The sequence below is a fragment of the Megalobrama amblycephala genome, linkage group LG1 (genome assembly GCF_018812025.1).
Source record: "Megalobrama amblycephala isolate DHTTF-2021 linkage group LG1, ASM1881202v1, whole genome shotgun sequence".
Classification (NCBI taxonomy): domain Eukaryota; kingdom Metazoa; phylum Chordata; class Actinopteri; order Cypriniformes; family Xenocyprididae; genus Megalobrama; species Megalobrama amblycephala.
In genome coordinates, this window is record NC_063044.1 from 66,311,585 (window position 1) to 66,332,875 (window position 21,291).

Genomic DNA, 21,291 nt, shown 5'->3' on the forward strand with positions numbered 1-21,291 from the left:
ACAAATTAGTGCTAATGACTTACAGACAAATCCAGCCAATACATCACAGTTATGCTAAACGAAGAACAGATTGAGAGACTAGTATACATCTTTATGAACATTATGAATGTTCATGCCATTATAATGGTCTGACACTTGTGAAAATATTATTCATCATTATGTATGCTAACAAGTTCCTTTGTAGAACCCTTAGCTTTATCAGGCCATCTTTTTTATCATTTATCATTTACATTTTTTAATTTTGATCATAGTTACTGTAATAACTCTTGCACTAGAGAAGCAGGGTTATGCATTACAGATAAATTATTTTATTTTAAATTAAGTTCTGAAAAAATGTTCATAATTATGTACCTGAATATATAAAACCAGCATATTTTTATTTATTGACAAAGATGTAATATAATCAAGTACACAAACATATCTTTATAAATTTATTAATAAAATAATAATATTGTGTATTTTGCATTTAAAGGTGTCATAGAATAATGTTTATCCTTTCTCTAGTGACATTGTTTTCTAAATCAGCAAACTTTTTATTTCTCGTTGAAAATCTTAGGAAGAAACGCTACAATACAATCAGTTATATAGGTGATGTATCAGATGTGTTATTATATAATGTATATGTGCATTTATGGAGCTGGGATACAAAATAGTGTAAATTCTTTTGATGTGGTGACTGTCCATTAACTGAATCACTAGGTTAATATGGCTCAGTGTATATTTGTCCTGTCTTGTATGTTGCTTGTCTGGTAAAACGTCTGATATAGATGACAATAAAAGACATTGACTGATGGACATAGTTGCTCATTCTTTTGGATACTTTTTGTATTTAGAATTTCTTGTGTCCCTAATAAGTATGTACACACTTAAATCAAGGATAGTGCTTTAAAATGAATTTCACTTTGGTCATTGCGATGTAATGCTATGACATTTATTCATATTTAAGTCTTGCTAAATACGTTTTGTACACTCTTAAGAAAAATAAAGTTCTAAACAGTACCAAATTAGGGTTCTTTGGCTTGTGACAATAGCAGAACCCTTTTTTGTTGTTGCTTAATAGAACCAAGTTCCATAAAGAACCATGCTTTGAAAGTGCTATATCAGTGGTGTTATAAATAACCTTTTTATTTCAGTTTATTTTATATTAGTATCTTTTCAGTTACAGTGTGTCTCTTCTATTTATGTAAAAAGAATTATGTTTATTTAGGCCAAAATTAGCTAAACAAAAATTGGCAGTATGTTAAAAGAAAAAATAATATATATAAAATACTATTTAAAAAAAAAATCTAACAATATATATGGATCATAAATTCAATATCTCTCTTAGTTGAAGAAGAGAAGATAGCCAAACTGAATAGAGCTGCTCACACTTACATGTTCTGTTAATCTAAAAAGAGAAAAAGACATGACTGTAGTAAACCAACTTGAAAGTTAAAATGTATAGACATTTTAAGAAAGAAATAATTCGCTTGTTAAGAGTGTGTCGGCAGTCTGTGTATTTGGATGGCTGCTGAGCTTCAGAAAATCAGTAATGAGGTGGCTTTGACAGTTACAGATTTGAAAAACAAAACGGCGGGAAAAAAAGAACCCTAAACTCTAAGACAAAGAACCATTTCCGCATATAAAGAGTTTTTCAAGATGATACAGTTCTAAATAGAACTGTTACTACATGTAAAGAACCATCTTTTTTTAGACACTGTATGAACATGGATGACAGGAAACAAATTTAGTGTATATATCATAAACAGGAGCAGCTTCATTCCTGGACTGATGTGACATTTCCTGGCTCTCTAGCTTGTGTAACTCTTCATGACTGGCATTACATTTCCATACCATAGTGTGCTGAGTGTCCACATTGCAGGAGAGAGACATCACAAGAGTGAGATCAGTTCCTGTAATCACCCGGTGCGTCACTGAGAGTCAATGACAGACAGGGGACAGAATGTGTGTGTAACATGAGAATAAGACCGTCCCAACCTCTGTCCACAGAGGACTATATTCATCTGATGAGTGAATACAGCACCAACACTCAATGAACACATGCTATGACCATGCTTTTCCATATCAATCATATTTTGCTTGTTTGAAAAAAAAAAAGTTAGTGAAATATTCTTAAATATTGATCTATAACCAGTGGAGGTTTTCAACAAATTTCCAGATACATATGCTATGTTTCATCTCCTACAATAAATAAATAAAATATAGCAGCATAGTAGTCTTTTTTCTGTGATAATTCATGTCTTTTGAAAGAGATTATGTGTGCAAAAGAGGATTACCAGTAAAGAACAGTTGCTGCCACATGCTTATAATCTCCTGTCTGGTCCCAGATCCGAACACTGTTTAGTTTCCATTGAGAGACTTTTGATGTCTCTTAATAGGATCATGGAGGAACAACTGTCATGCTGATACAACGTGATCAAGCATTTGAGTATCAGCAACAGAACTCATTCAGATCATAACTAGACATTTTAATAAAAGATATTATAGTTGTCACATACTTTGACTTTAATTACTTTACAACAGATCCAGATAGACAGACAGACAGACAGATGATAGATAGATAGATAGATAGATAGATAGATAGATAGATAGATAGATAGATAGATAGATAGATAGATAGATAGATAGATAGATAGATAGATAGATAGATAGATAGATAGATAGATAGATAGATAGATAGATAGATAGATAGATAGATAGATAGATAGAAGAGTCATGGAAATGTGAGTTGCTGGGGATTTCTTCAGTCTTCATATCCATGTTCCAGTGCTGTGATGTACTGTGTGTTTGAATGTTTTGATATGTGGGTGTGTGAGTGTCGGGTGTCCGTGTAGACAAAGTGCGGAGTGATTCTTTCAGACAGAAATAGCCGCAGAGCTGTATAAAAGTCTTGACACACGCTCCAGCAGACAGACGACCAGGCAGCTCAAGAGACAGATAGGCGAGTCCTCCCTCAAACTCAACCAGGACAAGAAAAGAGAAAAAAAGAAAAGAAAACTGTACAAGGCAGTATTGACTAAACTGACTGCAAAACAGTAAGATCATTGACTATAATTTAAGTTTTCAAGCCACTTACAAACAGAAGCTGAAGATGCCGGTGTGCACAGTCCTGGAGAAGAAAGGAGGCTGTGTGGTTAGAGCCGAGCTCAGTTGCAGTGTGAAGGAGGAAAATCCAAATAAGAGAGAGAGTTACACAGCTGACTGGCGCAGCATTAATATGAAGACACAACCTGAGGATCGGTGAGTGCATAGATATTCATATTTGTGGAAAGATGGCTTTTTTTTTCCTCAAAAAAGGTATAAGCTTTCAAGCTCTAACTTTCAGTTAGATACTAATATGCACTCTTTAGAGGTATATAAGTCTAAAGGTGTACTTTTTAAAAGTGTACCACCCCAGTGACAGCTTTTGTACCTTATTTTTCTAAGAGTGAAAGTCAAGGATTTCTATTAAAGCATTTTAAAATTAAGACTAAAAATAATTATAATGTTAAACTTGCAATAAAATGTCAAAACTCCCTTTCATTCATAATTCTCCTTTTCTCTCTCTCTGCAGCCAGTCGATGCTGATGTCAGACGACTCTCGTCGAGAGACTCTGTCCCGTTATTGGCAGATCCGTCCTCTCAATCAAGCCTGCCCATCGGGTGTGCTCCGAGTGGGCACTGTGGACACAGGTGTAAGGGAGCACCAGCTCTTACCCTACAGGAACACTCTGCCCTTGCCCATCTTCAAGCCTGCTGAACTGGGCGTCCGCCTGGGCCGGGGAGCCCCACACACCCTGGAAGATCTGCCTCCCGTCCGGGTTCCCGACGGAGTCTGTCCAGAAAAGAGACCAGTGGATCAAATCATCAGGGACCTGCCTCCCGTCAAACCCATGCGAATGGAGTTTGCCAAAGCACCCAGAACCCTGGGGCGATCCATGTCCCAGGAGGCCCAGAGGGGCTGAAAAGCAGAAAGACAAATATGAGTCGAAGACTTTATGGACTTTATTAAATACTGAGATAAAATGCAGGATGAGACAGAAGGATTGAGCATGTAGAAACAGGTTTTTAGGGATGGTCAAACAGAATGTTTAGTGAGTGAAATCTCAAATGATGAAATGATGTTCATGATGGGAAAAAGAAAGATGATCATCCTCATGATGATCTTTACGACAAGCATAACGGTTTTGTATAGTGAATTTGAGTTGTACATAGTATTTGCTTGTTTTATATTGAGAATACGTTCAAAACAGCACTTTTTTGCGTTGCCATAAATTGAATGGACATAGGTTCCTTTTTTGAGCTTGTGTTGATGTTAGCTGCATGTCATCAGGCTTGGTTATGCAAAAATTTAATGTTTAGTAAAAGAGAAAAACGTTTATTTTTGTTAAAACTCATTTATTTGACTAATAAGAATTGCACTTTATTGACAGTTGGTATTTGTTGTTGGATTTATTGATAGTTGATATTTACCAGAATCAATTCAATAAAATGTTATTAGTATAAAATCAAGTTTTGTTTTGTGTTTGAATACAATTAGTGAGGAATTATCAGTAGGTGGCGCCAAGTCTTCATTCACTGATCACTGAATCAGTCATTCACTGATTCATTCAAACCAGATGATTCATCCGGGACCAGATTGGAGCTTTAACTTTAATTTATACATTTCCAGAACTGTTTATTTCACACCTGCTTTATTAACCGATTCTGCGGGAGTGTGGGCGAGACCTTGATATCGTGGCTCCACTTCACGCTCACTACTGCGCAGACTCGGGTTCTAAGTTCACTATGCACAGACTCGAGACTCAAGATGTCAGCACACTGGTAGCTTCACTTAAAACAGTGAAAGAGAGTGAAGGTGCGTCGTCCATCTTTTTTTTACAGTCTATGTCAAGGTCCCTTTAAGACAAGTTGTTTCAATCGGCGGCCATCTTTGAAACGCCTCTTGGGCTTTAAATGGGGAAACATCAAATTCAAATTTCATATTTGAAATCACCAGTGAAATCTGACAACTGTTTCATAAATTTTGTTTCTAAACGCTCGAATCATGACAAAAAAAACAAAATTTTTCCAGCTGGATCAAGCTAATATGCATGCATGTGTCTGACTGTTTCTATAGGAACCGGAGCTTCACGCGGCCGCTGCAGTGACGCGATGACTTTACCAATCGGCGATTGGCTCTTATTTAGAATGAAAATGACTTACCAATACCTTTAATTGAGAATTGATGCCATGAGCCAAATTTAAATAAAATATAAAATATAAAATAAAATATGCACTTATTGTGACTTAAAGGGTTAGTTCACCCAAAAATGAAAATTCTGTCATTAATTACTCACCCCCATGTCATTCCACACCCGTAAGACCTTCGTTGATCTTCGGAACACAAATTAAGATATTTTTTATGAAATCCGATGGTTCAGTGAGGCCTGCGTAGCCAGTAATGACATTTCCTCTCTCAAGATCCATTAATGTACTAAAAACATATTTAAATCAGTTTAAATCATGTGAGTACAGTGGTTCAATATTAATAATATAAAGCAACAAGAACATTTTTGGTGCGCCAAAAAAAACAAAATAATGATTTATATAGTGATGCCCAATTTCAAAACACTGCTTCAGGAAGATTCGGAGCACAAATGAATCAGCGTGTCGAATCATGATTCGGATCGCGTGTCAAACTGCCAAACTGCTGAAATCACGTGACTTTGGCGCTCTGAACCGCTGATTCGACACGCTGATTCATAATGCTCCGAAGCGTCCTGAAGCAGTGTTTTGAAATCGGCCATCACTATATAAGTCATTATTTTGTTTTGTTTTTTTTTGCCAAAAATATTCTCGTCGCTTTATAATTTTAATATTGAACCACTGTACTCACATGAACTGATTTAAATATGTTTTTAGTACATTAATGGATCTTGAGAGAGTAAGTGTCATTGCTCCCTATGGAGGCCTCACTGAGCCATCGGATTTCATCAAAAATATCTTAATTTGTGTTTCGAAGATGAACAAAGGTCTTACAGGTGTGGAACGGCATGAGGGTGAGTAATAAATGACAGAATTTTCATTTTTGGGTTAACTAACCCTTTAAAAAGAGACCATCTAGTCAGAGACCAAAAGGGCAGATGCTTGAACACCACTTGAGGTCTATCTGTGCACATGCTTGGTTATAACTGTATATGTTCTGAAATTATTATTAATATGATCAGTCCTCACAGCAGGGACGTGTTGCGGGATGGGAAATACAGAGAGGGATGGAATGGAATGTACAGAGGCAGTCAGGAAAGAGTCAGAACAGACAGTGCTTTGACATCTCTGCTAGTTTGTGCTTTATAACAAAATATATCAGCTACAGATGGGTATTCCACCATTATCAATCTGTTTGTTAATACAAAATTTTTATTGTAACATATCCTGGCAATTTTTACAGTGTGTTTTAAAAGGTATTTTCACTTTAGAAAAAACAAGAGAACAATTTAATTCTGCAATAAATTAGATTGTTTTAAGGATGAAAATCAAATCTAGGCAATAAGGAATCACATTAGAAGTATTTATTAGTAACTGATCTCTGTACAGAGTGCTTCAGAAAGAACAGAAGGGTGAAGTGGTGCTGTGACTGTGGTACATGCTGTCTGGTTCATCTCCCAGAATGCATTCAGTGACTCTGTGCCAAGAAAGTCATCGCCAAGAGGACACTGTCTTGTTCGAATGCATCCATCTCTCTATTTCTTTCCATCTATCACTTCATTTCTCTTTTTCTCATTTCTCTACCTCACACACTAATTAAAATATATCCTTTTATTCCAGTCATAATCATGGTAATTTGTCTCCACTTGCGTTTTTGTCATACTGACGGCTGTTAGATATTTATAGCTAAACAAACAGAGCCAAAGGACGAGAGACAAACAGGTTGAGAGGGAGGAGAGGTGCCGGTGGTGGTGACGGGGGGCTTCTGCACCCCTCCACTGATCCTTTAATCCTGCTTGCTCTCGTTCTTTCTCGTCAGTTTTTTCAGCTGCTGCAAATGTTGCCACACTCTTCCCCCCATTTCAGCTTTGGAAACTCAGCTTTGCAGTTCATATTTGGAAATTACAATGATTGCGAGATGATACTGTATGATAGTATAATATATTATTTCATTAATTTGCAATTTATCTGTCATTTAACAAATTACACTTGCAAAATGTACAGATGGAATTAAAAGATGCATGCGAAAGTTTTGAAATTCTTAGTTTTTCAGACATAATTTTTGAGTTGCAATTATGAGAAATTCCAAATTCAAATTAAAAATTGCAAATAAAGTTGCAGTTGTGCAATGGCCAGTTTGCAAAGACTTTTTCTCCTTTTTTTAGCTGCTTGGCAGAAAGAGGCTGATGCTCCAGGGCCTTACAACCATAATCTGTTCACGAATGCCTTTCAAGCTCTATAATAAACTAAATTATCAACATTAATTTGCCCAAGTCTATAATATAAGTCTTTATCTCATGATTCTAGGAGACACAGATTTGATTGGAACATCACTGTTCATCTTATTTAATCACCAGCTTGAAGAGCATGTGTGTCCATGTGCTGTTTTGGTGAGGTGGGTTGTCAGCTGATCTTATTTTGTCCTCTGTCTGTCTCCTGGAAGCTTACTGGTATGAAGTATCTTCACCATTATGTGCCAGTATCATTAATGTGCTTGAGCTCTCAGATAACCCGCATAACCGATTTGTGTTGTGAGTCATTGCATGGCAACACTCACAAACACACAGAGATAAACACTTATTTAGAGAGTGAGTGCTTTTACGATGCTTTCTGTAAAATGCATTTGAACAATCCTGAGTGCATGTGTATTTATTTAAAACTAATTTTCCTTTCTTTTCAAGTGTTTGTAAGATCAGGACACACAACGTGACTTGTGTTCCTTTAAATAAATGTTCCAAGTGCTTAATAGAACTAGGAGACTGTGTGTGTTTAATTGGTGTGGTGTGGAAGAATTATATTGCATAACAGGGCAGATCGGATAGAGATACGTCAGTCATCACTGCAACAGGCTGTACAGACACACACACAGCCCGTAATCCACACCACTGCTCAACACTTCAAAATGTTAAGTGTGTACAGCACACAAGTGATGACAGTGCACAATTTTTGCAAGGAAAGGGCAAAAGATCACATTTCAAAACACACACATTCTTCTAACGTACACACAAGACTAATAGGGTACAACGGGGTTAAAGGCACCTTTGATTTTATTTTCCTCTAAACCACTAGGTGGCACAAAAACTTGCTGTAGCACTTTCCTAAATATCCGCTTTTGAAAATGCACGTGCAAATTTGTCTGTTCATTGACGTGATCAGGGGCAGCAGCGCAAAGTTGATTCTGAGTTAGTTTGATCTAATATTTGATTTTAAAATGTTGTTGATTTAAGTAGCAAATGAGAATCGATTAAAATAATTATTATGTTTTCAGACAAAGGTCTTCTTAATGATTTTCAGTTTTGTTTAAGGTAATTCAAGCAACAGTTTTTCAATAACGGAAGGATATGTAAAAGTATGGTATTTGGGGTAAAAAGCGCATGCTGTTGGGGCAAAAGGCACAATAATTAAAGGTGCCCTCGAATGAAAAATTGAATTTATCTTGGCATAGTCAAATAACAAGAGTTCAGTACATGGAAAAGACATACAGTGAGTCTCAAACTCCATTTTTTCCTCCTTCTTATATAAATCTCATTTGTTTAAAAGACCTCCGAAGAACAGACGAATCTCAACATAACACCGACTGTTACGTAACAGTCGGGATCATTAATATGTACGTCCCCAATATTTGCATATGCCAGCCCATGTTCCCAACATTATGAAAGGCATTAGACAAGGGCAGCCAGTAACGTCTGGATCTGCACAGGTGAATCAACAGACTAGGTAAGCAAGCAAGAACAATAGTGAAAAATGGCAGACAGAGCAATAATAACTGACATGATTCATGATATCATGATATTTTTAGTGATATTTGTACATTTCTAAATGTTTCGTTAGCATGTTGCTAATGTACTGTTAAATGTGGTTAAAGTTACCATCGTTTATTACTGTATTCACGGAGACAAGAGCCAAACACTTGCAGTCTGTATAATTCATAAACACAACTTCATTCTTTATAAATCTCTCCAACAGTGTAGCATTAGCCGTTAGCCACGGAGCACCATCAAACTCATTCAAAATCAGAAGTAAACAGTATAACAGTATACAATACTCACATAATCCGATGCATGCATGCCACATGCATGACGAACACTTTGTAAAGATCCATTTGAGGGTTATATTAGCTGTGTAAACTTTGTTTATGCACTGTTCAAGGCAAGCGCGAGCTCTGTGGGCGTGGAGCACGAGAATTAAAGGGCCAGCAGCCCTGAATCGGCTCATTTATAATGATGCCCCAAAATAGGCAGTTAAAAAAAAATTATTAAAAACAATCTATGGGGTATTTTGAGCTGAAACTTCATAGACACATTCAGGGGACACCTTAGACTTATATTAAATCTTTTTTTAAAAAGATACATGATAATAAATAGCTGGCTGACTTTTCCATTTGTTGACATGATATGGTTAGATTCAGATGGTTAATATCATATATCAAACTGAGTATCCATCTTAGAGATAATACCCATTTTTATAATGAAGCAATCATATTTAAAAATATGATATTAATCATATCATAATAAAATATCACTTATTATTACTACTGTAAATCTATATTAGTAAATATTATGGGATTTCCTTCAATGCTGTCAGAATCTTTACTTTTTAAAATAATTTTGTTTCTGTATTTTTAAAATATGTTTATATTAGCATATTTTAATGACAGTAGAATATATTGAATGAAAATTATTCATTTTATTTATAAAAATAAACTGAAAATAGTACAAACTTTGATAAAGTGATTATTTTGAACAAGTATTAACCTAGAAATGATTAAAAACATAATATTTTAGCTAAAGTATATTTGTATCGATACTGTGTACATTTTACCCCATGCTGGGGAGCCTTTTACCCCGTGTGTGGAGTAAAAGTCCCCCTCGCCACCTCTTACATTTATAAGATAAAACAAAATAAACCACTTTTATGAATTATTTTCACACAAAATCTGTTTTTCCATCAATGTTCAATACAAACATATATATATTTTCTGCATTCATACACTTTGAGAGTATGATTGCCTTTAGAGGTGTGCCTTTAGCCCCGTTGTACCCTAATACACATGAGTAGCAGTTTAAAACAAAACCACTAATGGATTTGTGAGAGAGAGAATACACATCCACACCCTCTGGTGGTAAGAGTAGGTATTTCTTCACAGCAGCTGGTCTTCTATTGCAACCTCTAAACTTGCCACATTATGTAATGTGTTTTAGACACACAACCCAAACCCAATTATTTTATCACTGTATTTTATTTTTGTATTTTTATTCTTTCTGTATTACAGTAATGATATTTTTTTACTGACAGTTGAAGAGGAGATTATAAAACAGACATGGGTTGTTTACTGAAACAAAATAATAATAGGAGTCTGTACTTTTATTATATCAACCCTCTTTTAAAAAAAACACTTTTACTTTCACTTTTTTTGAAAGAAAGAACCACAAGTTCTACCAGAAAGACTCAGAGGGCAGGTGAATGTTTACATGGTATTTATTCCATAAAAGTTTTAACAGATGGTAATGAGCTACAATGATTCATGTTTAGTTGTATAGAAAAGTTCTTTCTTTGCATATAGGCCCCATCCTTAGTCCAAATCCTGATGATTCAGATTCTGCTGATCCTGCCTGAGATGAAGGCAGGGGCGGAGCCTACCCTCAATGGATGGACAGGGCCAACCTGGTGGTGGTGGTGGTGGTGGTGGGGAGGATGGAGGGGAACCTCACCGTCATAATCTGCGAACAAGAAACAGAGAATTCAGTGCTTATATACTCCAGGTGTCAGGCAGTGATTGGACAGACCTATTATTATGAATGAAAGACATGGCATTAGTCTTCAGAACCTGCTAAGAGTTACCATTTTTGAAATAGCGTCTCAAAAGGATTGTAAGAAATGCAAAATACATGCATAATTTAAATATTTAAAACTATGATGTAAAACCTTTTTAGTTTTCTTTAACACATTGTAACATTTGACATGAATTTCATGTGCAACTTACTGCAGATCTGTTGCAAAGGAGCAATGATGTATTTCTGGCAACATCAAAATAACATACCCACATCCTGAGCAATGCTTGTCAATTGTTTAAAATAGCTTTGATGTACTTAAAGTAACTTTTTTACCTAGTATTTTACCTATTTTGACATTGCCAGATAATTCTGCTACAACATACATTAAAGTTATCATTGATCCAGCATCAATATATCCAGTTTTTTAAAACTTGCTTTACAATTAATCAACAGCAGCATCTTACAATGAGGAGAGAATATCAAGATAGAGAAGTGCAAAGACCATATATTGCCTTTTTATAATGCTCAATGAATAATGAACTTAAAACATGACAAATTACAGTGCCCTCCACTAATATTGCCACCCTTGGTAAATATGAGCAAAGACAGCTGTAAAAATAAATCTGCACTGTTTATTCTTTTAGATCTTTCATTCAAAAAATTCACAAAATTTTAACCTTTCATTGAAGTAAAACAATTGAAAGTGGGGGGAAATCTCATTATGAAATGTTTTTCTCTACTTCATGTTGGCCACAATTATTGGCACCCAATTATTGCAATGTCCTTTTCCCAAGATAACAGCTCTGAATCTTCTTCTATAATGCCTGATGAGTTTGAAGAACACATGAAAAGAGAAAAACATTCCTTCAGAATCTCTTCAGATTTCAGCTCCATGTTAGTGCTTCTTCTCTTCAGTTCACTTCACTCATTTTCTTTAGGGTTCAGGTCAGGGGACTGGGATGGTCATGGCAAAAGCTTTATTTTGTGCTCAATTACACATTTTTCGTTGATTGTGTTTTGGATCATTGTCCTGATAGAAGATCCAACCATGGCCCATTATAAGATTTCTAGCAGAAGCGGTCAGGTTTTTATTTTTTATATTTTGGTATTTGCTGGAATCCATGATACCATGTATCTGAACAAGATGTCCAGGACCTCCAGCAAAAAAAAAATAAGCCCACAACATTAAAGATCCAGCAGTACATTTAACTGTGGGCATTGGGTACTTTTTATCCAAGTGTGCACCAAACCCATCTGATAGGTTTGCTACCAAAAATCTCATTTTTTTAGTTTCATCTGACGATAGAAGCCGGTCCCTTTTGACACTCCAGTCATGTCTGACAATTGAATATGCTGGAGATTGTTTCTGGATGAGAGCAGAGGATTTTTCTTGAAACCCTCCAAAATAACTTGTGTGGATGTAGGTGCTGTTTGATCATTTTTTTTAGGCTTTCTGAGACTCAAGACTCAACTAATCTCTGCAATTCTTCAGCTGTGATCCTTGGAGAGTCTTTGTCAACTCAAACTCTCCTCCTCACTTCACATTAGGACGTCCTCTTCCAGGCAGATTTGTAACATCTTTAGTTAATTGGAACATCTTAATTATTGCCCTGATAGTGGAAATGGGGATTTTCAATGCTTCAGCTATTTTCTTACAGCCACTTTCTATTTTGTGAAGCTCAACAATCTTTTGCTGCACATCAGAACTATATTCTTTGGTTTTTCTCTTTGTGATGAATGATTAAGGGAATTTGGCCTTTGTGTTTCCTCATGTTTGTATTCCTGTGGAACAGGAAGTCATGGCTGGACAATTTCATGTTCATGATCACCCTGGTGTGCTAAAAAATGGAAACATGAATGGAAATATACTTCAGAGATATTTTACTCATAAGAATTTCCAGGGGTGCCAAAAAATGTGTCCAACATGCATTAGAGAAAAAAAATTTATTTCATAATTGTGAGTTTCCCCCCAATTTCAATTGTTATACTTCAATGAAAGGTTAGATTTTTTTTTATTTTTTAATGAAAGATCAAAAGGTTAAATGATGCAGAATTATTTTTACAGCCATCTTTGCTCAAATTTACCAAGGTTGCCAATATTAGTGGAGGGCACTGTATAGGCTCTTTGCTATATTATCCAGCCATTTTGATGGTTAACCCTCTGGTGCGCTTCATTTTTTTTTTTTTTTTTTACATTGTTAAGCCTGTTCTGGGTTGATGGTTTTTTGTTTTTTTGTTTGTTTGTTTTTTATTTAGTACCATATAATCCCCTAAAAATACAAAATATTACATAAAAAATATAGTACATTTCATTTCATTGAAGAAAAAAAAATAAAAATCTGTCATTTTGGGAGGAACACCATAAGGGTTAATCTTGCAAATGGTTATAAACATAAGGTCTGCCTTGACACACTGATTTTATATTATTATTTGTCTGTAATTCTATACTGTCTGAATGAAGAATTTTGTGTGTGTGGGTGTGTGTATGTGTGTGACACATTAAGGCTCAAATATCTGTGATCATCACACCAAATCAGTTTGACAGACTGGTTACTGAAACACAAGTGTATCAGGTACAGATAAAGAGAGATTTTAAAGCCAGATGAGAACAAGAGTAGAGAGCACAAAAAGAAATGGGGGAAAAGTATGAATGGAAATGAAAAGGAAGTATGAAGATAAGGCCAGAAAACATTTAGAGGAATTCAATGAATTCAAAAAGAAATACTTTCATAGCCTCATGGTAAAGCATATTTGCTGGAGCTGAAGTGAAAGCATGAAGAAGAGTACAGAGTATTGAATGAACTCTCAAAACGAAAAGAGACATCTAAATGAAAAAGTGAAAGAAAGAAGTGCATAAAGGAGAGGCAGATAAAGTGACAGAGATCTAAATGAAAAAATGAGGCAACTGGAAGAGAGCTCATAAAAGTGAGGTACATGAGCTGCACAAGAAATATACACTCTAAAAACTAATTCAGGGGACCTTTAGTCATTATTTAAATATATATATTGTTGTGAAATAAAAAATCAAGTTCTGAAATGCTGTTAGACTTTTTACTTGTAATTGTTATTTTATTGAGCTTGGATGACACACAAATTATGCCTATTGATTTGATATACTCTCATGACTTGTCATAGTTTAACATTTTCAGTTAATCAAAGATGTATTTAATTTTAAGTTCTGTAAGTTGTATGAACACTTCTTTTAATTTAGACGAACTTAAAGGATTAGTCCACTTTTAAATACACTTTTCCTGATAAATTGACTCACCCCCATGTCATTCAAGATGTTCATGTCTTTCTTTCGTCAGTCGAAAAGAAATGAAAGTTTTTGAGGAAAACATTCCAGGATTATTTATGAAAATGACTGATCGTTTCTCTAGATAAGACCCTTATTACTCATCTGGTATCGTTTAAAGCCCTTGAAGCTGCAGTGAAACTGTAATTTTGACCTTCAATCTGTTGGTAGCCATTGAAATCCACTGTAAGGAGAAAAATCCTGGAATGTTTTCCTCAAAAACCTTCATTTCTTTTCGACTGACGAAAGAAAGACATGAACATCTTGGATGACATAGGGGTGAGTAAATTTATCAGGAAAAGTGTATTTAAAAGTGGACTTATCCTTTAAGTTAAGTAAAACTGGGCTGGGATTTACATTTCCCATCATGCTTTGCCCATGGCACTTGAAAGGGAGAGTAAATGCTAAAATTAAGTGTTATATAATGTTTTTTGCACAAGATTAATGGTAAGGGAGATTTAGCAGTAATTAGTGTTTTGTTATGCTTATTTAGAAGAGTTTCTGTTAATGTGGGTTTTTGGAGATTTACCATCATGGTGACAAGCGGTGCTTGGTAAGTTCATGTTACAAATGCGTTTTATTGTGTCCAAAAAGCGTCTTCACTTTACTTAAAACATTATGTTGGATCAACTTAAATAGTTGCATTCATGTTGACAATTTTTAAGTTCATGTTACTTAGAAATGCGTTTTTATTGTGTGTCCAAAAAGCGTCTTCACCTTACTTAAAACATTATGTTGGATCAACTCAAAATATTGCTTTGAATTAATGTAATTCTCCCAATTGGCTTAAGTTAAAAATTCTAGTGGAAAACGTTAACATATTTTTATTTTATTTTTTTGTTGAACCAATGTTTTATTTTTTAGTGTAAGGGGAAATCTGTGCATTTTTTAGACCCTGTAGACCCAAGTTCCCTGCTTGCACATTGATTTTTTTGTGCTTACGCTGTAATCTACTTTTCTGTGTCATCTGTGTTGATCTATATAAGACCATGCCTGTTATAAGTATTCAGAATGAAAAATAAGAGAATGCAAAAGGTCTAAATAAAGCTTTGTTTAATTTCTTTTGATACATTTTTATTTATTTTCATTTCTTATGTGTTTTTTTTTTTTTTTTTATGCATTCTGTGTTCTTCATAAGTCAACTGGTTGTTATTATGTGATGATTCATCACTGCCATCCTTCTGCTGCATAAAACTCTGGAGGTTGGGGGTTTTGGGTCAGGTATACAATTATGTTAAATTAATATGTAAATATATATATATATATATACTCACTCTTGTAAATATATATATGATTGTAATATACAAGAAGAGAAAGTGTGTGTGTCTGTGAGTGTACCTGGTGCAGGTGGGATGTCAGCACCAACAGTCTGTGTAGCACTGGGTGGAGGTGGGGGTGGTACGGTTTTCCTGAATTACATCAATCTGGTGAGTTCAAGTGTATGTAAATTGCTCAATCTCATAAAGAAATATATGGGTCAAGGGTCATATTTTACCAAAAAATCTAAAGAATGAAATTATATTATACATAAAGAACATATTTTAGAAATATCAGTGATTTTTGCATTGTGACATTATTTTTATGACGCTTAAATTAATTTCTCCCTGTAATGGAGAGACCTTGAATTTGTCTTCCATCATTGTGTCCTGGTGAGCGCTTTGGTTTCTATCACACTCCCAAAAAACTTTAATGTAAGAAAAAACATATTCTCATTGCTGTTAAATAATAACGAAAATCGTCTCAGGTTATGACTGTAACCCTGGTTCCCTTTACCTGTGTCTTAGTATTGAGGAGATGCACAGGCAGGCCAGAGGTATGGCCATTTAAAGTGGAATTTCGACACTGCATCTTTGTTTTGATGCTATGGGGAACCAATACCCATTACACAATGCTGAGGGAATTCCTCCCTTACTAGGCTATGAATGTGTACAAACATAGTGGGCATAGCATAAATTGTCTACAGATTACCCAGAACTCTATGGGCACATCAAATGTGACTCGTAGAGTGGCGCTATACCCCCTAAGCCAGTGTACAAGTTTCTGTGCTCTACAGCAAGGGAAGTCCCGGCTTTTACACCTTCCTCCCTACATTGCGGGATAGGCCTCAACTTACAAAGAGTACACAGCACCAGGGGAGATATAGCTAGGAAGATGCTCTTCCACTGGGGGATCCTCACATATCGTTGCTCACACAGTCTCTACGCATACAAATAGTTTGAATGCATGGGAGAGACTATACAAGCGGAACATAAATTCCTCCATTATCTTGACACCTCAATATGGAGACATAGAAGGAATAAAAGGCTCACAAACAAGCCTGCACTGGCCCTTTAAGGGCCCACTTAGGGCAAGCTGCCGGTGCAGGGCTCCTGAGAATTTGCTCATTGGCAAAACGTTGGCTCCTTAGCACTGGCCCTGCAATTTTGTTCTGCTTTAATATTTTGAACATTTTTAAGTCATTATGCAGAAATTATTTGGACAGGATCATGTAGACACACACAGACATCAAGATTCAGCGTATGAACTTCAACAATGGTGACAACATTTTCAGCTCAACAGATCAACTCTGAACATCACAAAACAAGCCAATAAAGTCACAAAAAAGCTTTTTGTTGATTGTCACCATTGTTGAGGTTCATACGCTGATTCTTGATGTGTGAGTCTAAAAGACAAACCGGAGAACACGTTCTATATAATGAATAAAAAACTCAAAATATCTGATTTATTTATTTATTTTTCTATGATAATTTCATATCACAGGGCTGTTGTAAAGCTGCAAAACTAACAGCTAATTGACTCAGTGATCAAACTCTGGATGAGATCAATGAATCATGAATAAATAATCAACCTCATCTGACCAGAATTTCTCTAACATTTTTTGCTATAATAGATGTGTTTCAGAAACACTTACCTCCAGAACGGTGACTTTAAACTTTATTATTTTCAATAAAACATCACATCTAAAAATTTTGTATGAAATAAAGTCAAACTGGATTGTAATAAGTGAAGATGCAGAGAGCTAAACAGATCTGTTAGTGTTTAATGTTCTGTTGATCAGTCATGTGACAGTGTTTTCAGCTTCCTTAAAAAGGAGATTTTACTTTAATTTTATGTTTTTTGTTTGGCAGCCGTTGCTGCCAGTCATTTGACCATTTTATCATCTAACAGTTTTGTTATATTTTGTACAGATTATTTTTGTAATTTTACATACATTTGTATGTAATTTAAGTAAATAGAAAACTACAGTATAAAAATGTGAATTACTGTAATTTGTCATTAATTTGTATTCCATCTGTGCAGAGTTATAAATTGAAGGTCTTATTGAATTTCACATTAAATTTTAAAAAGCAGTCAAACGGAGCATGGGAAATGAAAGTGGGCTGCCTACACAAAACTTGCATGGGCCGAAAGGTACAAAAGTTGCTCTGGATCCAAATGTGGGGAGTCCACTAGTGTGGGCTGCTCACAGAGAGCCCGCAGTGAGCTCAAAGCTGTGGGCCTCGCCTGGGCAAGCCCGCACTGGGCCTGTTTAGGTTTGGTGGGGGCTGGCCCTAGCCCACTGTGCCTGCAAAAAGCCAGCATGTTTGCAGGGAGAGGATCCGGATTATTAATAACATCCATCTTAACTCTCTCTGTATCTAATTCCTCAGAATTAGACACATCACATTCATCAGTCAGGTCAGAAGCAGCCACAGAGCAGCTTCCTGAACCAACATGAAAACGATATAGCAAGAGAAGCCCAAAATGAAAACTCCCTTCAGGCTCCTCTCTATGCTTTGCCTACAACCTACGTTCCAATGCTCGACTCTCATTCCTCAAGAGAAAGTCAAGCATGGTTGGAGCTTCCCACAGCAGATACATCACAATGAATGCATTCAGCTTCCTCGAGAACCTCAAGATCTGACGCTCCGTGCAGACGCCAAAATCGAGCAAGTTCTTACCGCTATGCAATGCAATAGCCGCTTTTCCACTGTCGGGCCAGTGCGAGCCAGGGCTAACAGCGTGCCGGGCTGGGCCTATGGCCACAGACCTTAGGCACCGAGGCCAAAATCAAGCTGCGTTTCCACTGTCGGTCCGCTAGCTCCGCAGCGCTGATCTAAAAACCACCCTTAAACACACCTTCCTTGATCAAACGTCACACAACCCAACCCATTTCAGCATGTAGATCATCACCTGACTACGATTAGCTCCGCCTTTCACCTCGACCGCGCCTCAAGCCCCAGCTGGCCCGCTTTGGACCAAGGTTTTCGGCGGGCCGAAAAACCCGTGCCTTTGGCACCGAGGAAGCACCGAAGAGGCACGATCAAGCCCTGGAAGTGACAGTGGAAACGTGACCGGCCCTGGCACGCACTAGCACGCCCGCCCGGCAGTGGAAACGCGGCTATTGAGTGCCTCTCTAGCTCCCTCGAGAGCTGAACGCTCCAACTGACTCTTGTCTTACCCGCGCATACAAACAAGCGGCTGCTGAAGACAAAAAAAGCTGATGACGTGTAAATCAGGCGCCCTTTTATGCTCCGCTTTTGACGTCATGGACTGCCATCTGACAATGACTTTTGGATTTCGTTTAACCGTGCCTGATGCCGTTCCCCACTTCAAAAGGGAACGTCTCAGGTTACGACTGTAACCATAGTTCTCTGAGAAGGGGAACTTCAACACTGTGTCAATACCAAGATGCAGTGTTGAAGTTCCACTTCGAAAGGGAAAATTCTGTCCCACAATGGTTTAGTCTGTACAACAAATAGCCTACTACCATGATGTATACTTATAATTGTACTTTACAATTTAAATAATACATTGTTTTGTTTTATTCACTCATTGTCTTAAATATAGGCTTCATTTCTTTTTACAAAATATAATTTTGAAAAAAAAAATTCTTGGGGTGAAATATGACCCAGACATTTCTCAGCGTTTTTTTATATATTCACCCAGATGTTTTAATGTTATTTTAAATAGTAATTTGTATCTGTCTAACCTGCATTTTGTGTGAACTGGCTGTGCATGTCGTGGTGGTTCCTGGATGTTCTGGAGAACAGGAGGTGGGGCCTGGATCAGTTGCTGGGGTAAAGGCACGCAACCTGGGTAACAGAAGCCAGGCCCAGGTGGGTAATAATGGTGGTAAATGTCAGGTTCTTCCTCTAAAACCATATTGATTCTTGCATTCTGCTGAAAAATGAATAGCACAAACGTATATACATTAGATGGTGAACATGGAAACATTCACATTTTACATGAAACAAGTATCTTTCTGCTTATTCACAGTGTTGTATGTGTATGTGAACACATCACCTCTGGTGTGTGTGTATAGTTGAAGGTGTTGAGTGCAGACATGCTCATACTATTCATGATGATTTGATGCATCTGTGCATTCTGTATCATCATCAGTTCCACAAGGTCTAAAAACACACATACAAACACAAAGAGACCAAAAAGACCCTGACCTTGCATATAAAACAAACTCTTTATGATGTGTGAAGGTGCCATAATGAAAACTCTTGCTAGGATATTCCTCAAAACATCACCTTCCATTGAAGAAAGAAAGTCAGGTTTGGAATGACATGGGGGTGAGTAAATGATTACAGAATTTTCATTTTAGGTGAACTATTCCTTAAACCTCTCTTTGGCATATCTTACCCCCTCTAATGTGTCCTGGACGCACAGGGGCAAAAGGTGACGCCACTGCTGCTGAGAACTGCTGGAAAATAGTGGTAGGCTGAGGAGCCTGTGAAGGACAAGGAGATGGTTACAGAGGGATGGACAGAGTCATTCTTTTGAGATCAGTCACATATTGTTGTTAATTCAGTAAGTTGATGAAGAGAGAGATTTTTCACTAATAACAAAACATTGTAAAACACAAAGAGAACTCACAGGTGGTTGGAGGATCTGTACGTTGGATGGGTCCTCTGGTATCTGCAGACTTTGTTTTTCATTTGAGACTGTCCACGACATCATCATCGGCTCTTATCATAATATAGAGTTAAAAGGATAAGAACATGAGGACACACAATATGAAGACGCTGTTGCAAATGACACACCTGTGTTGGTGTGTTTCCATGACACTGATACACAAACTGTCCTCTGAACTGCATTCCCGATGCCAGATAACAGAAGCCATGTAGATTTATAGTGGGACATGATTTCTTTGGTTTTCGTCTCACATCACATGTCTCATGTTTTATCTCAATCATGCTATTTACTCACATTAATGTCTCCTTGGTGACCAAGAACACTTAGCTAAAAATTACATTTTTAGGGAAAAACCTGTTGGTCAAGGTGGATATTTTGCCACGAAGTGGTAATTCTTGTGAAAATTAATATAAATCACAAAATAAACACTGAAATGGTTTCTGAAGAAACATCTAGAAGTAAAGCAAAGTGAAAGTAAAAAGTGAAATAATAAAAACTAAAGCAACAAAATATTTTCATTTGGTCATAAATCACATTCTCTTAAAAAATTATGACTCCATTATGTGTTTAAAATATATTTAGAAGATCCAGCTCTTCTCTGCTGCTTTTAATTCTCCTTAGCTACATAAGGTTTGCTTATTGTTTTGTTGTGCTTTTTGGTGTGTATGTGTATATGTTTTGTAATTTTGGGTCTGTAAAGCACTAACTGGTGAACCCAAATTAACAATAGATTGAAATCATTTGTTTTAATTTCCCATTTTAGACGGCATTTTATTTATTTACTGTGTATGTACTGTTTAGATATCTTGTACCAGTCCAAACGAAAACCCTGCATGCAATTTGCTTCTTAACTCATAATTCAAACATTTTCCCTCATGTATTCTGTTGATTTAACATGGAACTGGATCAAATCAAGTGCAAGTTTTCAGAAAAATTATAGCCTACATCTGGGACCAGTGTGTGTGTGTGTAAGTTACAACGCTTCCCTGTTTGTTTCAGAACACAATTTGGCTGTTTTGAGTTTTCAAAATTAAGGACAGAGACAAAATAGGCTATTAGGTTATTGCACACAGTTCTTCAAAACTTTATTTAGATACAGAAATGGCTTTAGTGCATTTGAATTGCTTCATGTTAATTGAGGTTATCTAGTCG

The 21,291-nt window shown here is 36.4% G+C and overlaps 2 protein-coding genes across 3 annotated transcripts; one reads left to right on the forward strand and one right to left on the reverse strand.

Moving 5' to 3' along the window:
• The first annotated feature begins 2,892 nt into the window (after nt 1-2,892).
• On the forward strand, nt 2,893-4,491 carry LOC125280482 (titin-cap (telethonin)). Its single transcript, XM_048211054.1, has 2 exons — nt 2,893-3,240; nt 3,554-4,491. Exons 1-2 carry the CDS (start codon nt 3,092-3,094, stop codon nt 3,942-3,944), a joined length of 540 nt encoding a protein of 179 aa, XP_048067011.1. The 5' UTR covers nt 2,893-3,091; the 3' UTR covers nt 3,945-4,491.
• A 6,137-nt stretch (nt 4,492-10,628) lies between these two features.
• On the reverse strand, nt 10,629-20,473 carry LOC125280472 (proline-rich protein 29-like). Of its 2 annotated transcripts, none has more exons than XM_048211038.1 (6): nt 20,101-20,473; nt 19,867-19,954; nt 19,522-19,628; nt 19,208-19,398; nt 15,574-15,644; nt 10,629-10,886 (listed from the first exon to the last, which is right to left on the reverse strand). In XM_048211038.1, exons 1-6 carry the CDS (start codon nt 20,185-20,187, stop codon nt 10,759-10,761), a joined length of 672 nt encoding a protein of 223 aa, XP_048066995.1. In that variant the 5' UTR covers nt 20,188-20,473; the 3' UTR covers nt 10,629-10,758. The 2 variants fall into 2 exon arrangements, with proteins under 2 accessions (XP_048066995.1, XP_048067000.1); XM_048211043.1 differs by having other exon boundaries at nt 19,208-19,395; nt 20,101-20,466.
• Between the last annotated feature and the right edge of the window lie 818 nt (nt 20,474-21,291).